Source organism: Strongylocentrotus purpuratus, unplaced genomic scaffold (assembly GCF_000002235.5).
Source record: "Strongylocentrotus purpuratus isolate Spur 01 unplaced genomic scaffold, Spur_5.0 spur5_scaffold_10, whole genome shotgun sequence".
In the NCBI taxonomy this organism is placed as follows: Eukaryota; Metazoa; Echinodermata; class Echinoidea; order Camarodonta; family Strongylocentrotidae; genus Strongylocentrotus; species Strongylocentrotus purpuratus.
In genome coordinates, this window is record NW_022145595.1 from 6,942,069 (window position 1) to 6,965,062 (window position 22,994).

Sequence of the window (22,994 nt, forward strand, 5' to 3'; positions counted from 1 at the left end):
AAAAGTTCCTATTATTATCTAAGGTAAACAAGAGACATCCATGCCAAATTCAAAATTGAAACAAACAATACACCATGTTCGACGTAATCAAGGGCATACATGTACTTGTTCTGTTCACATTCAATAAACACACAGGCAATGTCCTCTATTAACCGGTATGTTGGCTCAGTCAGTAGAGCGTCCGCCTCACAACCGGGAGGTCGTGGGTTTGAACCCCGGCCGCATCATACCAAAAGACGAAAAAAAAAGACGGGTACTACCTTGTTTGTTCAACAATAAGGGATAGAGCAACGTCGATCTGGCGCTGCTCAGTGGCTGCCGGGCTCAAAAAGAATTTCCATTTTCTTTTTAACTTAAAGGTGAAATTCAAAGAAGATCACAAATATATCAACTAATGTATCACTAGAAACTGGTAAGCTAACAGATGGCCATCGTACAAGTTTTAGGTCAACTACATATCGGGTGATTTATAAAAATACAAATACAAGCAGTCTGCCCAAGCAGACGACATCCTATAGAGAATGAACATAATTGCAAAGCTATTATTTCTCAAATTATAATGAGTTAAGTGTAAATAAATGTAATGGCATGTTAAACCATTCAAAAGGGGATATGACCCGATTCTGATAACTAAAATCTGATGCTTGTAAATACACAGGGTAGGGGTTAATTAACAATCAAAGAAACCCGACTTTCAAATTGAAAACCCCCCGGAATGATATTAAGGACGGCATTTGTTCCCTCTTGAAACGCCGAACATACCCCGGTGTGTGCAGCTGAATATACAATGGCGTCTTATTTTGTTTACAAGCGACATATTCCTTTATTTTTGTATCGCTGCATTTGTCATGAAAATAAAACCATGCGCGGGGTTTAGAGTGAGGCAATAGATTATACATTTAGCCTGATGGTAGTGAAGTAAGAGAAAGAACTCAAGAGAAGATGAAAACACAGGCAATGAAAATGTGTGAGATGTCATGGAACATCGTCTGCTTGTGCAAGTCATGTCCATACTGTGATGTCACACATCTCAGCAGCGTTCGGAGAGCTCTTCAGGTGCTATGCCGGGGCTGTATTTAAGCGTTTTATAATTTATAATTATCAATACTTCGAATTTTTCGAAGCATTGAATTTCGATAACCTTGTCGAATCAAAGTTTCAACTTTGCAATAATGAAAATAAAGTTAGTTTTTAAAATCAATGAATATCTACTTTGGAGTAGACTTCAAAAGATTAATATTATTATTAGTACCACGTAGTACTTGGGGCGGTATCTGTCGTCTCCTAATCCCCATTTATAAGTATTGTTTCAAACAGGTAGTATATTGTATAGCAATTTGAAATTGAACGCTCTTAAACGATGTTCCCTTGTATAAATCAAATGGTTTTTAAACACGGAAGACTAATATTTGATATCACTTTTCTAGATATCAGCTCTTTGAGACAGACATGATTCACATTATCATTGTTAGAAGCCTAATCTACAAGATTTTGTATACAATGATTACGAGAGGAAGTGGAAAATATTTTGTTCAAGCGAATTTCGCATTGTAATAAGTGTCGCCAAGTAGGTTTACATACGTTAAGAGAGATTTTGACAGTGAAAGAGAAGAGAATGAGAGGCTGATGGAAGAAGATAAAAGAATAGTGGACAAAGAAGGATGAACTGTAAGTGTGGTTAACGACCTTTACCCTTCCAAACAAAGTGATAACAGCAATTAAAACCTAGGATTCTAATAAAGTGGATCTCCAACACAATGTATCCACTACTAAAACTAAACAAGTCGCCCTCTATAGATCAAAGTGATGAATACATGTACACCATTAAAGTTCAAAGGTGCATACGCTGGGAAAACCCACTTCTATTCATAGGAGTAGGACGCACAAACTGCATTATTTTCACAGACGATCTACTTCTTAATCAGTGTGAGCATACAGCATTGGAATCACATTTGTATTGATGTATACACTAGAATAGAGACTCAATACTTTTGATCAACGTTATTCGCACATCTTTTGACACAATTTTGTAATCAATGTGAAAAGTTGGTATAGAACTGCATGCAGGAAGCACTTGTTACGTAGACTCGGGATATTGGTACAATCTACTACATCATCACTGCATATAGTTTGTGCTTTTATTAACTGACTGTTGACTTTGAGTACACATTAGCGGATCACACTTTTAAGTTATATTGGACATCAATTGGATATAGGCGAATGCACTTGCGTTTGTAATTAGCCAGAAATCCTATATTTGTACAAATGGCTGAGAAGACTGAGAAAGAAAAAGCTCCAAGCTTTTCACAGGACCTGACGTGTCCACTGTGTCTTGGTATCTTCGACGAGGCAACCATCCTGACTTCATGTGGACACACCTTCTGCCGGAAATGTCTCAGGAACTATGACCTGTCCCATCAGAATCTTGATCACATGATCTGTCCTCTCTGCAGGGAGACCACCAAGTTATCTGCGAACCGTGTTGATGATTTCCTTACCAATGTGACGGTCAACGGACTTGTAGACAATTACCACGTCATGTGTGGAGGGGTGAACGCTGTCCTTGAGATTCGTTCAAAATGCACTGCTTGCAAGCTTCAGAAAGATGCCGTCTCATTCTGCTGTACATGTAATAACTACATTTGTGATAAGTGTCTAGAGTGTCATCAAAACCTTAAAGTCTTTGAAGGTCACGAGATTGTATCCATAGAGGACATCTTTAACGGGAAGGTCAGCATTGGTCATCTATCGGAAAAGTGCTGCATCCACAAACAAGAGAACAAAGAGATGTTTTGTGAGGATTGTAAGGTCCATGTCTGTTTCAAGTGCGTGATCGTCGGTCATCAAAATCACCACATCGAGAATCAGGCTGACTTCGAGCAGAAGTTACGTCTTAAAGTAAGTGGGGTCATTTAAAATATAATTGCGTTTGGCTAAGGCCTGTCAAGTTTATAGACTCATATAATTCTGATAGGGGAAGGTACCATATAGGTGCCGGAAAGGAGGGGGAGGGGGGTTGATGTCCCCGCATTATTCTTGTCAGGGACAAAATTGATTTCAGCTAGTCCTCTGCCCCCCCCCCCCTTCCACTCGCAAGGAAAAATAAAAAATAAAAATAACATTAAATTCCTTTGCATCAAAATGAGCTATCAAGCGCACCGAAAAGTAATTTTCAGGAGCCTAAAACCAACACTTTCTCAAGGCGGACGCTACATAAACTCCCTCGAATAATAAGGCCAAAAAAAAAATCATTTGGTTGTCCTCGACCGCCCGCTCGTCATTTTCCGGCCGCTCGCATTTTTAAAAAAAAATTTAATTTTTTTTTTTTGGGGAGCAATCTTAAATGCCAAACATATCATTTTATGCATTTGCAGGGATCAAAATGCGTCCCGTTGCCAATTTTGTCTTTTCAATACGCAATTAGGTATTTATTAAACTTGCCATTTTTATTTTTGGTCAAAATGCCGTTCATTCAAATCAGGTTCTGAGCATTCTTAAACTCATTTTAAAGCCCATCTGTACTAGTTTACAGGAGGGATTAGACCACCCTGCAAGGTCTCTGGACAGGTGGTTATCTCATCAAATCAGCTCTCAGTTAATATAAGATAAAGAGGATCATTGGGGACCAATGGTCACCGATTAGTCATTGTTTGCTACATAGAGGGCGCAAGTAGATATAAGTAGTACAAAGGAGATTTAAAAGGTGCTGCATTTCAAAGCCCAAAATACTTTCTGTGTTGGTCTTGATATTCATTGTACATTAAACTAGTCTTTTACCATATTAAAGTGTTTTATAGACTTTGTTTGTTTAAATGCTTGACAATCCCAATGATTGTTTTTTTTTTATGGAAAAAAAAATATTAAAAAAAAAAAAAAAGGGGGGAAAAAAAAAGACACACAAAAAATGAAGTAAAAAAAAAAAATAAAAAAAAAAATATCCGCCCGCCCGCCCCTACTCCAGAAAATCAATCGAGGACAACCAAACAATTTTTTTTTTGGCCTAAGAGACCCGTAGTTTACTATATGTAAACCCTGTCTACAATATTATAGGCACAGCAACCCAGGGAGCACATTTTCCAATCTATCAACGGGTGTGGTTAAAATAAAATCCCCCCGACAAGGATTGTAAAGTCCACGTATGTCTCAGTTGGTCATCGAAATCAAGAACCAGGCCTAGGCTGACTTCGATTATAGTTGATTAAAGGTGACAGAAGTGACTACCCCCTCACAGGTTTTTGAAGTTTTGTTGTATTAAAAATATTACAGTCCTTAGCAAAACTATAACTCAAGCAATATACTTTTTCACTGACACTCAACTTTTCTAAAATATTTACATGTATAGCTATCGAGCGAGAGGATTTTTGCATTTTGATTTGTCTAAACGCTGCACTCTTGTGCCCTCCAGAGCCCGAAGTCTTTAGTCAGTATTTGCTATACATTTTTGGGGGGTACTTTTTCAAATTTTCCGGTTGACGACCCCCCCCCCCCTACACAAATTAAAGGGGGACGTGTCCCCCGTCTCCCCGGGATCGCCGCCCTTTGGCCTATCTCCATTCTGTTTATCTGATATTACTGCTTTCATACAATTGGACTTATAACAAGGGCTGGATTCCCTTTTAAAGGCCCACTGTAATACTTGTAGCTACTTGCGCTCTCTCTATAAAAAAACAATACCTAATCGGTGCCTGTTGGTCGCCCATGATCCTCTTTTTCTTATGTTAATTGAGAGCTGAGTTGATGAGACAGCCACCTGTCAGTACCCTCGATGGGTGGTCTAATCCCTCCTGTCCACACTAGTACGGACGCGCTTTAAGAAAGGCCTTTTAAAGCAAAAGCAAAAAAAAAAAGTATTCAATTCCTTTGTCCTCGTATGATATATGTTGATGGGGGAGGGGGAGGGGGGGTGGTTCTAACTTTAATTAGAGCATGTAATTATAGCATACATATCACGCTAGAAAATGTTCTTTTCACTTCCTATTATCTGTTTTGCTTAGGTGAACGACCTTGTCCAGCGATGTGCCGCTAAGACGACAGAACTGGAGAAGAACATTCAGAACGTTGAAGTACAACGCCATGAAGTATACACTGCCGTGCAGAAACTACTGGACGATGTCAGTCAAGCCTACAGCATCAAGGCCAAAGAGCTTGAAGATAATCGTCGAAAGCTCATCGAGCAAATCAATGCAGTTAAGCGGAGTTTCGAGGACGACCTCAACGTCTTGACATCCAAGGATCGACAGACGATCAAGAGTATTTGTAGTTCGATAAGACTGGTAGCTAATGACAGACTGGGTCGTCTTGAGACAGACAGTCTGTCTGCTCATACCTTACTCTGTGAGGAGCTGGATGCCATGCTGAAGGAGGTAACTGATCACACTTCTGCGGCAGCAATTACGAAGAAAGCACAGGAGAAGAGATTCAAGCATGCAGATGACACTCGTCTTGACCTCGGGAGCATCTCGGGATCAGATCCCAAGTTGCAAGTCATGCAGTGTGTAGACCTACGGGGAAAGATGTATGGAATGACCCAGTACTCCAATGACAGTGTGGCTATCGGATATGGTGATACACATGGTATAGATACCATTGATTCAGCTGGTAAAAAGCACCAGTATGAAAAAATACCAAGTAACATGACATGTTCGGATCTTGTCTTTCAACAAGACAGGTCGTTATGCATATCGACTGGTAGCACAGAATTAGCACACATATATTCTCCCAATGGATCCCGGAAATCAAACATCCTCGTGAAAAACAATGGCTATGTTTATCTCACACTAAACAGAAGTCCATCGGATGAAATCCTCATCACTACCGGTAAAAAACAAGTCTACATTTATAATCCGACTGGATCCACTCTCAAACAAACTGTTCCAACACCACAAAAGGATACGAGGCAGGTATCTGCTACCAGGTCGGGTTTGATCGTCGCGAGTTCATGTTGTTACACCATTCCAAGCGTGGTGACGGTCTATGATAGGGATGGGAATGCTGGTAAGTCTCTACAAGCTCCAGACGATGTTCACCTGTATGCTGCCGTGGATGAGCACGACAGGGTGTATGTAGCGAGTGTTGATCGTAAGAAGGGTAACGTGGTGATCAGGCTCTATGACCTTGATGGTCTGAACCTGAAGGAGAGCAGGCGCGTAGCCAGAGTTTGATGTTTGGGGGGGCACATACATGTAATCGATCGAGGTCAAAAAAGGGGGTCTACAAAATTTCAACCGATCCTGGAAATTTTAGGGGGGGCACGTGCCCCCCCGTGCCCCCCCGTGGCTACGCGCCTGAAGGAGAGAGCTGAGTTCAATGCACTTAATCTGACGCTCGGTCGTGATTGGTGTTACTTGGTTTCCCTCTCACCTGACATGCTCGCGTTTGCTTGTTACAATAAGTTGTATTTTGTCAAAGTATCACTGTAGTCCAGCTCACACCCTGTATAACCATTCTTTGAAGTGTGTATACCTCTCTACACCAGATTTATAACAGGGGCCTATGTTTCATATTCTAAAGTTCAATATGCGATAACTAATCGAATGAGAAGATGTTTATTCTCTCAATAGATTTTAATTGCCTGAATACAATTGTCATTATCCAATAACATGAAAACTTCCCTCTATCGAAATGGTATGCTATAAACAAGTTAAAAATGCATATGCTTTTTTCATTCTGTACTTGTTTTCTGTTTGATATTGTAACAAATGATCGGTACTGCAAAATCGAACAACAATCATTTTTGAGATTTACTCTAATAAGTTCAAAATTAAAAATGTTAGTATGTCAGAATTTGTTGCTATATTATTTGTGATATTTTCCTTCCACTTGAAACGCAATAAATAGATGCAAGTGATATGATAATATATGTATAACTTGATAATTGAAAACAAATATTGATTTACTTCTTATAAGTGATATTTCTCTTGTGTCGTTATTTTTAATGTATTTTAAAGTTTATTTTGTTTATGTTTATATAACGTGATTTTTATCTTGGTTTCTTTGTATCTCTAATAGAAGAAGAAATAGAGAAATAAATGATACTGACTTTGTAAATACGACCCCTATTGTAACTAAGCTTTTCCGCTTTCGTGGTCATCCTATCAAGTTAATATGTTAACATGCTATTTAGTATTAAGGTTGCAAATTTGCCTAATTGTATATTTTTGATGGTACTGCCATTCAAAGGGCCAGATCAACAAAATTTTTGGGGCTAGTCATTGATGAAAAACTATCTTGGAAAACGCACATTGACAATATCTGCAAAATCATTGCTCGCAACACTGGTATCCTTAGCAAATTAAGACACTTCCTACCCCATTATAATATGTTATCCTTGTATTCTACGCTTATTCTTCCTTACTTGAATTACGGACTTATCGCCTTGGGCAGTGCAGCAACTTCCCAAATTAATAGACTCTCTATATTACAAAAAAGAGCGATTCGTATTATTAATAATGCAGATTTTCGGGCACACACGAATAATCTTTTTCTGAATAATAAAATTAATGGACAGTTAATGTACAAGCTCAACACTTAACAATTACCTTTACCTTTTAATGATATGTTCGTATGAAATGATTAGAATCATAGTTAATTCACTCGCCAGGCGAGCTCTTTTCATCTACCATTAAATAGAACATCTTTTGCACAAAAGGCATTTGTTTTTACAAGTCCAAAACAATACAGTGTAATTCGATACAAATGGTTAAAAGGCGACTTAAAAGCTTCTTCTGAATAGTTACTAACTAGGCTATTGCATTCACCAATCAAATATAATTTATTGTGTGACTTTATGCAACTTTGATTGTTTCTTTTTATAAACATGTATGTATTTATCAATGTTTTGCGTTTAAAAGTGATTTTTGTATTACTGAAGTAGTTATTGTTATTGTTTTTTTTTTTCTCATCAAATAATAATTCATAATAATTACTTTTACAAGGGGCCTACACCCTACAAGGTCTGCTTTGTAGTCGGCCCTCCTTCTCTTTCAATTTCATGTTAATTTTGTAAATGTATTGTATTGTGCAAATTGATCTATATGTATATGTATATGTGTGTGAATATGTTAACATGTACCATCGTTGTAATAAATATGAACAGTTGAAAGATGAAAAATAAATGAATTGAATTGACTTGAGAATTTTTTTTCTTTCTTTTATAATTATATCAATAATAATATTTCTGCTTATACAGCGCTTAATACATCGATAAGTCCTAGTTTCTAAGCGGTTTACAGTTATTAGCCCCGGTCATCGGATTCTGGCTAGCCCGCACACAATATATGCACTTTTTCCACTCCCTGGGGAGCATTCCAGCAAGAGCTACTAGGCTCAAATTGCTAAGCATACTACATTGGCTTTCGCGTCCTTCCGGGTACCCATTTAACCCCTAGGTGGAGAGTGGCAAATGTAGATCAATGTCTTGCCAAAGGACATCAGTGCCGCGGCGGGACTCGAACCGCGGACTTTGTGACGTATCCACTCGACCACGACACCTCTTATGATATCATTTTTACTCTTTATAGGTATGATACATTGAACTTGACTAATATGCCTACATCATATCAAATTCCACTAAGAAACCTTACAGGACCATGGTGAAAATATTGCTACATTCCATTACAAATTATTTCGTATTCATTTTGCACCCAGTCTGGAAATCCATTAAATTGACTGCTTTGGGAACTAATTAATGATATGACAGATGAGTTTGATACAGTATGATGTGGAGAAGAGCAATGCACTGACAAATATTAGGCGAAGGTTTTTTCGTGACTAATTATTCTAAGTTATGTAAGAATATTATGATGCATGATGTAAATGTTAAATGCAGTTCTTTTATAATTAGTAATTTCACTTTGAAAGTTTTTCATGTAAATTCGGCAGGTTGTCTTTTTCATAATAGTTAACACTTCAATTCAATTAAATTCAGTTTAAATAAATTCTATTCAATTCAATTAAATTTATACAGACTATCAATTTGTGACACGGAATTTGGAATATCTTAATCTGCATTTTAAAACGGTAGTAAGTGAATGGGGTATTAAGATAGGATTATGTTTATCATATACATTATATGATGAATTGTAGAAATGATGAGGGTTTTAAACCTGTCTCTGTTCACGCTAGTAGACATTCATGGCAAACCAAGGGGTGAAACCTGAGTAAAAATCAATTCAATGTTTCCCCATTGTTAATAAAACGACATACCAGTTGATATGTTTGCAAGAATATAACATCGTAGACATTCCTTGTGTGCATAGGCGACCTAGCTTGGGGACAATTTTCTTCATATCTTTCTTTTTAAAAAAATTATTTGGTTTTGTTTTTTGTTTTTAGCGTGTTTTGTTTGTTTGTTGTTGTTGTTGTTGTTGTTGTTGTTGTTGTTTGTTTGTTTTTTTTTTTGTTTTTTTTTTTTGGGGGGGGGGGGGTTTGATGACCGCATCTCGACGGAAACTGCACTTACTTTATGTTTTCGATCACAGAACGAAAGTCAATTCTTATGGGTAAAATGGCGCGACTGTTTTGATACATACATGGTCTTTCTACTGTTTTTGTACACAGTTTTGTTAATAAGTACCTTTAAAACACATGTCTCAAAGTTCGTATCTTGTATTTTCCTCTTTTGTTTCTTTTCTTTTTATAAAAAAATAGCTATAAAAAGTATATATATATGCTGTTAAACTAGCCTATATTTACATATACATTATTTGTGTTGAATGTACACGGTATTGTTGATTGACACTGGAAGAGTCATTTAATTGTTGAAAGAGAAAGAGGAAGAGAAAGAGAGAAATACATGTATAAGGAAATAACGGAAGCTTTGCGGAAAAAGATGGGCTGGAGAACAAATGTAGCGACCGTCCTTTACTCTTCTAATTATAGTAATGAAAGCACATGAAACGTCTTGCTCTATTTTCCAGGATTCTACTAAAGTGGATCTCCAACATAATGTATCCATCACTTAAAGCCTAAATAAGTCACCCTCTATATATTAAAAAAGAAATGGATACCACCAATAAGTTCAAAGGTGCATGCTTATAAATACGCTCTGAGGGAAAACCCACTTCTATTCTTAGGATGCACAAACTGCATGATAATAGGGACTTTTAGATTCTGTACGACGAGAACGTGGACTGCCCTTTTAAGGCAATGTGACGTCCTTTTAAGGCACTGGCAGTGACGTCACATTGCCTTAAAAGGGCAGTCCGCGTTCTAGTCGTGCAGAATCTAAAAATCCCTATAGACAGTCAATCTACTCAAGTGTGATTTTACCATTGTAACCACATTGATATTCAAGTACACACTTGGGAAGAGAATGCTTGTGTGTGTGCCTCAGTTGAGATGTCTTATTTCAATTCAAGTATCAAAATGAAGTTATGAGAACAAATATAACTGAAGTATCATATGTTATCAATACAAGACACATCTTTTCTCGCCTGTACAATATTTCACTACTTACCATTTAAGGTGTTTTTAACCATTTCTATGGGAACCTCTTGTCAGGATTTTTTAGCTCTTGATTTACGAGTAGTCTGTGTATTTTTTCTCTTTCAAATACGTACCTTACTTTGAAACGCTTATCATTAAAATCATACATGTACTTATTCCAGAAGACTAATATTTTGTACATACACCGGAATGCGATAGTTATTACAACGTCTACCTCTCTGTCATTGGTAATCATAGGCAAACAAAAGATATCCATGAAAATATCAATATTAAAAACAAACATCACAACCTGTTTGACATCATCAAGGAAAGTTTGTTCAGTTCACATTCAATAAAACACATGGACAATGTCCTCTATAACGTGGAACTAAGGGGCAGTATCTGTTTTCTGCTATTCCCAATTTTTAAAGATTGTTTCAAACAGGTAGTATATAGTACAGCAATTTATAATTTAACTCTCTTAAACGATGTTTCCTTGGATACGTCAAATTCCTTTTGAACCTGGAACACTAATCAATGTTTTTTTTCTTCAGTATACCCCCCAAGACAGCACATGTTGGAGCTTGCTGCTTACGTCACTAACATTAAATCGAGATTTTTTTTTTCTTCTTTCTGTATCATAATCTATTGTAAGAGCTGCGTTCACATAATTGTATAATATTCGAAGATATCTCCTGATATTAATCATCTCGCGGTATCTTAATTATTTTCCTTCATCTTCCTTTTTGTTGGGTGCCATTCGATTAAGGGGCACATACGTGTACACAAAGTGCCACCCCACCCTCCCCCCCCCCCAAAAAAAAGGGTCCCCCCTTCGTAGCTACGCCACTGCTCGTGGATATAGCTCGGCAAATAGCATTGTCTTGATGGCAAGACGTTAAAGGTTGAAATCACAAACATATATATATATACATTTTTCTCACAACGTACGACGTATTCTAAATAAATATGAAGGAAATGTGTTGAGATCATTACAGGCTCCAGTTGTGGTGGGGACGCTCCATAAATATATAGTCGACCATTACATCTATATTGACATGTGCTACGATCGCCTGGATAAGTAGTTTTGTTACACAAACCGAGTATAATATGTGGTCGACATAAAGTTCAAATTCACTGTAGTCAAGGCACAATAAGGTCTGCCCAATCACTATATTTAACATAGTTGACAAGGTGTTCATAAGTAAAACTATATAATAACAGGTACATTGTTAGTGAGGTGATAACAGAAACACTTTGAAGTAATTGCACATATCATAGACTTTGGTTATGTTTGGCCATTATTAAAGTTCAAAGGTCCTTAAACGCTGGGCGCGCTATCTGTGGGAAAACCCACTTCTATTCATAGGATGCACAAACTGCATTATTTTCACAGACGATCTATAGTGTGAGCGTATAGCATTGCAATCACAATTGTATTGCTGTATACACTTGAATTGAGACTCAGTACTTTTGATCAACGTTATTCGCACCTCTTTTGACACCTATTTGTAATGAACGTGAAAAATTGGTATAGAACTGCATGCAGTTAGGACGCACTTGTTTCGTAGACTCAGGATATTGGTACAATCTAGTACATCACTGCATATAGTTGCACTAACATCTGTTTAAGTACACATTAGCTGATCACACATAAGCTTCATTGGACATTGGATATATTTGTAGAATGAGCTCATTTTTGTAATAAGTCGGAAATCACATATTTGTACCAATGGCTGAGAAGACTGAGAAAGAGAAACCTCCAAGCTCTTCAGAGAACCTGACGTGTCCACTATGTCTTAATATCTTCGACGAGGCAACCATTTTGACCTCATGCGGACACACCTTCTGTCGGAAATGTCTCGAGAAGTACGACCTATCCCATCAGGATCTTGATCACATGATCTGTCCTCTCTGTAGGGAGGTCACCAAGTTGTCTGCGAACCGTGTCGGTGATTTCCTCCCCAACGTGGCTGTCAACAGACTCGTAGAAGATTACCACATCGAATGTGGAGGAATGAACGCTGTCCTTGAGATGCGTCCAAAATGCACTGCTTGCATAAGTCAAGGAGAGGCTGTGTCATTCTGCAAAACCTGCAACAGTTATTTGTGTGAGCAGTGTCTGACGAGTCATCAGAGTTTGTCTCTGATGTTTAAGGCCCATGAGATTGTATCCATGCAGGATATCATCAACGGGAAGGTTAGCATTGGTCATCTATCCGAGAAATGCTACATCCACAAACAAGAGAACACAGATATGTTTTGTGAGGATTGTAAGGTCCACGTCTGTTTCAAGTGCGTGATCGTCGGTCATCAAAATCACAAAATCAAGAATCAGACTGACTTTGAACAGGAGTTACGGCTTAAGGTAAACATGGTTTCATGTAAGGTACCGTATAGGTGCCGGGAGCAGGAAGGGGGCAGAGAGGCTGATGCAATAATTCGAGTAGGGGACGTACGGGGGGGGGGGGGGCGGGGAGGACTCGCAAAGGAAAACAGGACAATTTTATGTAATTTCTTAGTATTATAATAAGATAAAAAGTTGAAATGTAAATTTTCAGCATCCTAAAATCAACATCCTCGGTCATTACGCTTCTCGAATATTACTAGACCCAATGTTCTTTATGTTTGTAAACTCCCTTCTACAATATAGGCACCGCAAGCATGGGAGCAGATACACACCCCCCCCCCCCCCTCCTGACTAGAAATATTTTTCAGAAAAAGCCCTGTCAGCAGATTAGTTCTCTAAAATGCAACATTTAAACATTTCAAAACCTAAAGTTACTCACTTATTGGTCCATCCCCTGCTCTACAAATTATAGAGAGAAGTGCAACCTATGATTATACTGTAGACAGCCATCTCTATTAAGAGGAAGCAAAAGCTAGGGGCATATTATTCCCTCTATCTGGGGTTGAGCCAACTTGTCTCTGCCCCCTCCCTCTTACATCTCCAAATATCTTTACAAACAAATAATGAGGTTTGTTATTTCTGCCTCCCATGCCAGACAAACAAATTTGACATCAATAATTTTGCAAAGCAATAGAGGTTCTAAACAACAAAATGTAACCATTCCATATTTCAAAATTCTGTCTTGGTCGCTACGCTCCATCGCACGTACCCTTTCTGATATGTACGAAAAAAGGTCAGTGGGGAGAAGGCATACGATAATTTTATATTATAGCAGACTAGAAAAGCTTTTAAGTGCTCTGAAATACGGTTTTAAATTTCCAAAACGCTATCTTTTTCCTTTTGGTCTTTAGACTTCGTCACGATTTAATAGTCGGAAGGTTTCTTATCATTGCACCCTGTCTACTACATACGCGCTTGAAATGGATAGGGTACGAAGTTCAAAGCTTCTCTCTAGTAAAGGGGGTGAAACAACAATGTTGATACCCCTCTGAGAAAACATGAAGCTCTTCCTGTTGCCTGCTTTTTAATCACTGATATGCAAATCATCTTTTTGAAGTAGGCTGGGCTTTTCCGATGTGTTTCAAACTATACTTGATTACACTTTTCAATTTCACATAAACATTTCCCCCTGGGTCGCCACACTCACTAGCCAAACAATAACATTTCTATCGAGTTATAGATGAACCTTAGTATTATAGAAACTCTTTAATATTAGGTATCTTACGTCTTATGGAAATAATAACCTTGAATATCTTAAATCTGGCTCTACGCATTAAAACATATGTTTAAAGAGAGCTACATTCCAATACTACAAAAAAGAGGAATACAATGTATTTCTGTTTTGTTGTTTTTGAAACTTTTATACATTATTCTTTGTAATTATAAAAAAGGTGTTTGTTGCGGAGGAGGGGATGTATAATGACGGTAGTAAACGTAGCTACATTTCATAGCTAAATTTATCGAAAATCCCCTCGAGGTACCCCCCCCCCCCGCCTCCATACAGTTGAAACTCTTTCGGCACGCCTTGAAGGTACGAAGGGGTACCTGGTATCATCTTCATTTCTTCCTTTTCTCCCTGTTTTTCTGCTTCTCTCATTTCTCTCTGTGTCTTCGTTACTCTCCCCATGTTCGTAGTTTACCATTTAATAGGTAAAAGGATAGTTTACTTCGTACCTTGACGCCATTTTCGAAACGGAAAAAACAAACTCCAGGAAAATCATACTTTGTATATATATGTGAGAAAGGGCCTATAGCGGATTTTTTTTTTTTTTGCCAGCACTTTGCATCAAAGTATCAATACAACATTATTTAGAGGTATAAATGCCATTTTCATAATGATGATAACAATAATAATGATAGTAATAATGTAAATGAAAATCATCCTCATCATCATCATCATTACTATAAATGGTAATAGATGTAGTAGTATCATTATCATTATCATATTACTTTTCTTATAATCATTATTACTATTATAATTAGCATTCGTTTATTTATTATTAATCATTGTCATTATACTACTATTTTTCGCCTAAATCCATTTTGTTTATCTGATATTGCTGCTTCCATGCAAACGAAGTATTTGCAAGGGTTGGATTTCCTTTTCAGGAAGCCGGAAAAACAATGTGTTATATTCCTCATTCCTCATATGACATTTATGATGAGAGGGAGGAGGGGGAGGCGGAGGGGTCTTGGTTCTACATTTTGTGAAAAATCAGGCAACCCTAAACTCCCGTGTTTGATTATCATACCAGCTCTATGTAATTGGTCTACTCATTCTGCAAAATGTTCTTTTCAGTTCTCTATTTTTTGTTCTGTTAAGGTGAACGACCTAGTCCAGCGATGTGCCACTAAGAAATCAGAACTGGAGAAGAACATTCAGAATGTGGAAGTACAACGCCATGAAGTTTACACTGCCGTGCAGAAACTATTGGACGATGTCAGTCAAGCCTACAGCATCAAGGCTAAAGAGCTTGAAGAAAATCATCGAAATCTCATCGAGCAAATTAATGCACTAAAGCGGAGTTTCGAGGACGACCTCGACGTCTTGAAATCCAAGGATCGACAGAAAATCAAGAGTATTTGTAGTTCAAAAACACTGGTAGCTAATGATAGACTGGGTCGTCTTGAGACAGACAGTCTGTCAGCTCATACTTTGCTCTGTGAGGAGCTGGATGCCATGCTAAAGGAGGCTACTGATCACACTTCTGCGTTAGCCATTACGAAGAAAGCACAGGAGAAGAAGTTCAAGCCTGCAGATGATATTCGTCTTGACCTCGGGAGCATCTCAGAATCAGATACCAAGTTGCAAGTCATTCAGTGTGTAGACCTACGGGGAACGATGTATGGAATGACCAAGTACTCTGATGATAGTGTGGCTATTGGATATTGGGATACACTAGATATCATTGATTCAGCTGGTGAAAAGCACCAGTATGCAAACATACTAAGGTATATGACGTTTTATGATCTTGTGTTTCAACGAGACAGGTCGTTATGCATATCGACGGGTCTCACAGAAGCACACATATATTCTCATAATGGATCCAGGAAATTAACCATCCACTTGAAAAGCAATAGCTGTGGTCTTACACTTAACAGTAGTCCATCAGATGAAATTCTCATCGCTCGCAATGAGAAGAAAGTCTACATCTATGACCCGACTGGATCAACTCTCAAGCACACTGTTCCAACAAAGCACAACAAGACGAGCCAGGTATCTGCTACCAGGTCGGGTTTGATCGTCACGAGTTCATGTAACATCAAGCCAAGCGTGGTGATGGTGTATGACAGGGATGGGAATGCTGGTAAGTCTCTACAAGCTCCATACGATGCCTACCTGTATGCTGCCCTGGATGAGCAGGACAGGGTGTATGTAGCGAGTGTTGAACAAGAGAATGGTAACGTGGGGATCAGGCTCTATGACCTTGATGGTTTGAACCTGAAGGAGAGAGTTGAGTTCAATGTACTTAATCTAGAGCTTGATTATACTTGGTGTTACTTGGTTTCCCTCTCTCCAGACATGCTCGCCTTTGCTTGTCACAATAAGTTGTATTTTATCAAAGTATCACTGTAATCCATCTCACACTCTATATTACCATTATTTGAAGTGTGTATACCTCTCTGCTCCATATCTACAACAAGGGCCTATGTTTCATATTCTATGTTTATTGTGTGATAATTAATTAACCGAATGGGAAGATGGTCATTCTCTCCAGAGATTTTAATTACCTGAATACAGCTGTCATTATCCAATAACATGAACATTCCCTCTATCGAAATAGTATGTAACAAATAGGTAAATTATGCATATACTTTTTTAACAAAAGATCGGTACTGCAAAATCAAAGAATAACAACAAATACAGGCATTCTAATAAATTTGAATTTAAGAGGTTCCTACCTCTTGAGAAGCAATAAATAGATGCAAGTGATATGGTAACAAACATGTGTATTTTTATAAATGTAATGCTTCCTGGGAGAAGTTTCAATTATTAAATATATTTGTGGCATTCCACCCAGTAAATAAGATCGATTGATCGATCTTATTTACTGGGTGGAATGCCACAAATATATTTAATAATTGAAACTTCTCCCAGGAAGCATTACATTTATAAAAGTTACTGTCCTATGGCGGGCTAATGAATATTAATGAGTCAGAATTAATCAGGAGAGCTTAGGTATTTGTTTCTAGTTCATCGTGACTGTGCCATGGACCAGTGATGGCCTGGTGGTAGAGTCGCTGCCCGGCAAGCAGTAGATGGCAGGTTCAAATCCCGCTGGTTCCAAGATTTTTTTCTGACTTGTGTTTTTTCAATACAGGTCGATCAATCGACCTTATTGATACAGATCGATCAATCGATCTTATTTACTGGGTGGAATGCCACAAATATATTTAATAATTGAAACTTCTCCCAGGAAGCATTACATTTATAAAAGTTACTGTCCTATGGCGGGCTAATGAATATTAATGAGTCAGAATTAATCAGGAGAGCTTAGGTATTTGTTTCTAGTTCATCGTGACTGTGCCATGGACCAGTGATGGCCTGGTGGTAGAGTCGCTGCCCGGCAAGCAGTAGATGGCAGGTTCAAATCCCGCTGGTTCCAAGATTTTTTCTGACTTGTGTTTTTTCAATACAGGTCGATCAATCGACCTTATTGATACAGATCGATCAATCGATCTTATTTACTGGGTGGAATGCCACAAATATATTTAATAATTGAAACTTCTCCCAGGAAGCATTACATTTATAAAAGTTACTGTCCTATGGCGGGCTAATGAATATTAATGAGTCAGAATTAATCAGGAGAGCTTAGGTATTTGTTTCTAGTTCATCGTGACTGTGCCATGGACCAGTGATGGCCTGGTGGTAGAGTCGCTGCCCGGCAAGCAGTAGATGGCAGGTTCAAATCCCGCTGGTTCCAAGATTTTTTCTGACTTGTGTTTTTTCAATACAGGTCGATCAATCGACCTTATTGATACAGATCGATCAATCGATCTTATTTACTGGGTGGAATGCCACAAATATATTTAATAATTGAAACTTCTCCCAGGAAGCATTACATTTATAAAAGTTACTGTCCTATGGCGGGCTAATGAATATTAATGAGTCAGAATTAATCAGGAGAGCTTAGGTATTTGTTTCTAGTTCATCGTGACTGTGCCATGGACCAGTGATGGCCTGGTGGTAGAGTCGCTGCCCGGCAAGCAGTAGATGGCAGGTTCAAATCCCGCTGGTTCCAAGATTTTTTCTGACTTGTGTTTTTTCAATACAGGTCGATCAATCGACCTTATTGATACAGATCGATCAATCGATCTTATTTACTGGGTGGAATGCCACAAATATATTTAATAATTGAAACTTCTCCCAGGAAGCATTACATTTATAAAAGTTACTGTCCTATGGCGGGCTAATGAATATTAATGAGTCAGAATTAATCAGGAGAGCTTAGGTATTTGTTTCTAGTTCATCGTGACTGTGCCATGGACCAGTGATGGCCTGGTGGTAGAGTCGCTGCCCGGCAAGCAGTAGATGGCAGGTTCAAATCCCGCTGGTTCCAAGATTTTTTCTGACTTGTGTTTTTTCAATACAGGTCGATCAATCGACCTTATTGATACAGATCGATCAATCGATCTTATTTACTGGGTGGAATGCCACAAATATATTTAATAATTGAAACTTCTCCCAGGAAGCATTACATTTATAAAAGTTACTGTCCTATGGCGGGCTAATGAATATTAATGAGTCAGAATTAATCAGGAGAGCTTAGGTATTTGTTTCTAGTTCATCGTGACTGTGCCATGGACCAGTGATGGCCTGGTGGTAGAGTCGCTGCCCGGCAAGCAGTAGATGGCAGGTTCAAATCCCGCTGGTTCCAAGATTTTTTTCTGACTTGTGTTTTTTCAATACAGGTCGATCAATCGACCTTATTGATACAGATCGATCAATCGATCTTATTTACTGGGTGGAATGCCACAAATATATTTAATAATTGAAACTTCTCCCAGGAAGCATTACATTTATAAAAGTTACTGTCCTATGGCGGGCTAATGAATATTAATGAGTCAGAATTAATCAGGAGAGCTTAGGTATTTGTTTCTAGTTCATCGTGACTGTGCCATGGACCAGTGATGGCCTGGTGGTAGAGTCGCTGCCCGGCAAGCAGTAGATGGCAGGTTCAAATCCCGCTGGTTCCAAGATTTTTTCTGACTTGTGTTTTTTCAATACAGGTCGATCAATCGACCTTATTGATACAGATCGATCAATCGATCTTATTTACTGGGTGGAATGCCACAAATATATTTAATAATTGAAACTTCTCCCAGGAAGCATTACATTTATAAAAGTTACTGTCCTATGGCGGGCTAATGAATATTAATGAGTCAGAATTAATCAGGAGAGCTTAGGTATTTGTTTCTAGTTCATCGTGACTGTGCCATGGACCAGTGATGGCCTGGTGGTAGAGTCGCTGCCCGGCAAGCAGTAGATGGCAGGTTCAAATCCCGCTGGTTCCAAGATTTTTTCTGACTTGTGTTTTTTCAATACAGGTCGATCAATCGACCTTATTGATACAGATCGATCAATCGATCTTATTTACTGGGTGGAATGCCACAAATATATTTAATAATTGAAACTTCTCCCAGGAAGCATTACATTTATAAAAGTTACTGTCCTATGGCGGGCTAATGAATATTAATGAGTCAGAATTAATCAGGAGAGCTTAGGTATTTGTTTCTAGTTCATCGTGACTGTGCCATGGACCAGTGATGGCCTGGTGGTAGAGTCGCTGCCCGGCAAGCAGTAGATGGCAGGTTCAAATCCCGCTGGTTCCAAGATTTTTTCTGACTTGTGTTTTTTCAATACAGGTCGATCAATCGACCTTATTGATACAGATCGATCAATCGATCTTATTTACTGGGTGGAATGCCACAAATATATTTAATAATTGAAACATGTGTATGTTTAACTTGAAAATTGATAACAAATATTGATAACTTCTTATGAGTATTATTTCTCTTGTGTCGTTTTTCTCATGTATTTTAACGTTTATTTTGTTTGCACTGATATTTTGTGATTGTTACTGTTATTATTGTGTAACTTTGAAAGAAGAAGATATGAAGAAATAATTAATACTAACTTTGTTAATATGACCCATTGTTAATAAGTTTTTCAGTTTTCATGGTCATCCTGTCAAGTTATTATTATATTTTGTTATTATTTTGTGATATCATTTTACTCTATGTATGTATGTTACATTGAACTTGACTAATACATCATATCAAATTCTAATAAGAAGCCTTAAAGGATCATGGTGAAAATATTGCTACATTCCATTACAAATTCCTTTGTATTCACTTCGTTCCCTGTCTGAAAATTCAGTAAATTGAATGCTGTGGGAACTGATGGTATGAAAAATTAGTTTACTATATTGTTGAGAAGAACAATGTTTTTTAACAAATATTAGGCTTCGCTTAACAGTCGGAAGTTGTGTTGCTTGATTAAGCATTTTAAGTAAATGAAGAATATTACGACATCTTTGCAAAAGTTACTGTTGGTAATTTTACCTTGCATATTTTATCTGTATTTGGTAGTTGTATTTTCCATTTTATCTACCGCTTAAATTGATTTGAATTCAGTTTAACTAAATTTGATTCAATTTAATTATATCTAAACAGACTATCGATTTGTGACATTTAATTTGAAATATCTCATTTTAAACTTAGTAACGGTAGAAAGAGAATAGGGTAAGATAGCATTATGTTTATCATATGATAAGTTGGAGAAAAAAACTCATCCTCTTCTAAGATAATTTTTTCCCAGTGTTTGTGTCATGGTAATGTACCTTCAACTGCCTCCTGACAAAGTTTGGTGCATGGGTTTTCAATGCGGTGACCCAATGTGATCGACTTGGATGCCCTTCTCTAGGGCTCTCGGGAACAAACTCCAAGGGCATTCCCGACACTGACATTTTTTTTTCGTGAAATGCATGGATGGTCTAAGTCTTACCTTGTTTGGTCAATTCTTATGACTTTTTTGGATAGACTTCTGGTCTCTGTACTGTTTTGTTCAAAGTTTTGTAAATATATGATTAACCAAGTCTAAAAGTTCACATTTTGTATTTTAAATGAATTGTTGTCTCTTTTTATTTAGAACTAGATAGTTTGTATACGCTGTAGAGGGAGCTTATTACATGTTTTTTGCTGTTAGTAAGTACAAGGAATTGTTGATGGACACAGGATATTGCTGTAAGATTACTGTACTCGCTGATATCGCCATCTGTAATATATTCCTTCGTTATTGCTACAAGCATAAGCAAATTAAAATAACAAGAGCAGCATATTTTCAGATTATGAAATGATCGACTGCCTGAGTTGTTCATTGTTACTGAGTTGATAATTGCACATATCATAGACTTTCGTAATATTCAGGGGTTTATAGGAAAGTGAACGAGAGGCAAAGATAGAGAAAAGGAGACACGGAGATTAAGAGATTTGTTTCTTTAAAAGAAAACTAGAATATAATAATAAAATAAATGTATACCCTACAAATCTAGCCTATAATTACATGTACATTATTTTGTTGTATGCACACGGTTTGTTGATTGACACTGGAAGAGTCCTTTAATTGTTGACAGAGAAAGAGGAAGAGAAAGAAAGAAATAGAACTGAAAACAGGAAAATAGTGGAGAATGAAGCGGTGAAAATGAGTGTAGTTACCGTCGTTTACTCTTCCAATTATAGTAATGGAAGCACATGAAACGTCTTGCTCTATTGTCCAGGATTCTACTAAAGTGGATCTCCAACATAATGTATCCATCACTTAAAGCCTAAATATGTCGCCTATAGATTTAAAGACAAATGATTACCGTCAATAAGTTCAAAGGTGCATGCTTATACGCTCTGTTGGAAAACCCTCTTTTATTCATAGGATGCACAAACTGCATGATATTGACAGTCAATCGACTCAAGTGTGATTCTACCATTGTAACCACATTGGTATTCAACTTCACACTTGGAAAGAGAATGATTGTGTGTGTGAGTGCCTCAGTTGAGATGTCTAATTTCAATTCGAGCATCAAAATAAAGTTTTGAGAACCAATATAATTGAAGTACTATGTTATCATTAGAAAACACATTTTTTTTCTCGCCTGTACAATATTTTGCTACTTACCATTTAAGGTGCTTTTAACAATTTCTCTAAACTTTTGTCTGTTTTTTTAAAGCTCCTGATTTACGATTAGTATGTGTGTTTTTTCTTTTTTAAATACGTGCTTTACTATGAAATAGTTTTCATTAAAATCATACTTAAAAGTTCATGATGATTAACATTTTATACATAGGCCTACACCAGAATGCGATAGTTCTTACAACATCCACTTCTCTGCCATTTTTTATTCTAAGGTAAACAAGAGATATCCACGCAAAAATCTACACAAATATGGCAACTTATTTGACATAATCAAGGACATTTTGATTAGTTCACATTTAATGAACACATGGACAATGTCCTATATTACCTAATACTGGGGGCAGTATCTGTCGTCTGCTAATCACCATTCGTAAAGATTGTTTTAAACAGATTATTTAACTCTCTTCAACGATGTTCCCTTGTATACGTCGAATGCCTTTTGAACACGGAAGACTAATATTTCAGTGCAATATGGCCTACATATTCTATTTGATATCACTTTTCTTGATATCAGCTCTTTGAGACAGACATGATTCACATCATCATTTGTTAGAAGCCTAATCTAAAATATTTTGTATACAATGTTTACAAAAGGAAGTGGAGAAATATTTTTTACAGGCGAATTTTGCATTGTAATAAGTGGCGCCAAGTAGGTTTTGATACGTCAAGAGAAATGTTGACAGTGAAAGAGAAAAGAATGAGAGACTGATGGAAGAAGATAAAGGAAGAATTGTGGATAAAGAAGGGGTGAAATGTAATTGTGGTTACCGTCCTTTACCCTTCCAAACAAAGTGATAACAGCAAATGAATCTAGGATTATAATAAATTGGATCTCCAAAACAATGTATCCACTACTAGAAACTAAACAAGTCGCCCTCTATAGATCAAAATGATGAATACCGCCACTTAAGTTCAAAGGTGAATACGCTGGACGCGCTCTCTGTGGGAAAACCCACTTCTATTCATAGG

At 37.5% G+C, this 22,994-nt stretch overlaps 2 protein-coding genes across 2 annotated transcripts; both read left to right on the top strand.

Annotated features, from left to right (window-relative positions):
* Positions 1 to 2,265: 2,265 nt before the first annotated feature.
* LOC115921832 (tripartite motif-containing protein 45-like) lies at positions 2,266 to 6,161 on the top strand. The gene is made up of 2 exons (XM_030980071.1): positions 2,266 to 2,898; positions 4,995 to 6,161. The coding sequence occupies exons 1-2, from the start codon at positions 2,266 to 2,268 to the stop codon at positions 6,159 to 6,161; spliced, it is 1,800 nt and encodes a 599-aa protein (XP_030835931.1).
* Positions 6,162 to 11,830: 5,669 nt separating this feature from the next.
* LOC105441987 (E3 ubiquitin-protein ligase Midline-1-like) lies at positions 11,831 to 16,412 on the top strand. The gene is made up of 2 exons (XM_030980072.1): positions 11,831 to 12,793; positions 15,159 to 16,412. Exons 1-2 carry the CDS (start codon positions 12,158 to 12,160, stop codon positions 16,410 to 16,412), a joined length of 1,890 nt encoding a protein of 629 aa, XP_030835932.1. The 5' UTR covers positions 11,831 to 12,157.
* The last annotated feature ends 6,582 nt before the right edge of the window (positions 16,413 to 22,994 follow it).

Excerpts from the sequence above, each read along its gene's own strand:
- LOC115921832 (XM_030980071.1), top strand. The coding sequence starts at position 2,266 with ATGGCTGAGAAGACTGAGAAAGAAAAAGCTCCAAGCTTTTCACAGGAC. Across the intron at positions 2,899-4,994 it reads AGCAGAAGTTACGTCTTAAA|GTGAACGACCTTGTCCAGCG; the intron begins GTAAGTGGGGTC and ends TGTTTTGCTTAG.
- LOC105441987 (XM_030980072.1), top strand. The coding sequence starts at position 12,158 with ATGGCTGAGAAGACTGAGAAAGAGAAACCTCCAAGCTCTTCAGAGAAC. Across the intron at positions 12,794-15,158 it reads AACAGGAGTTACGGCTTAAG|GTGAACGACCTAGTCCAGCG; the intron begins GTAAACATGGTT and ends TGTTCTGTTAAG.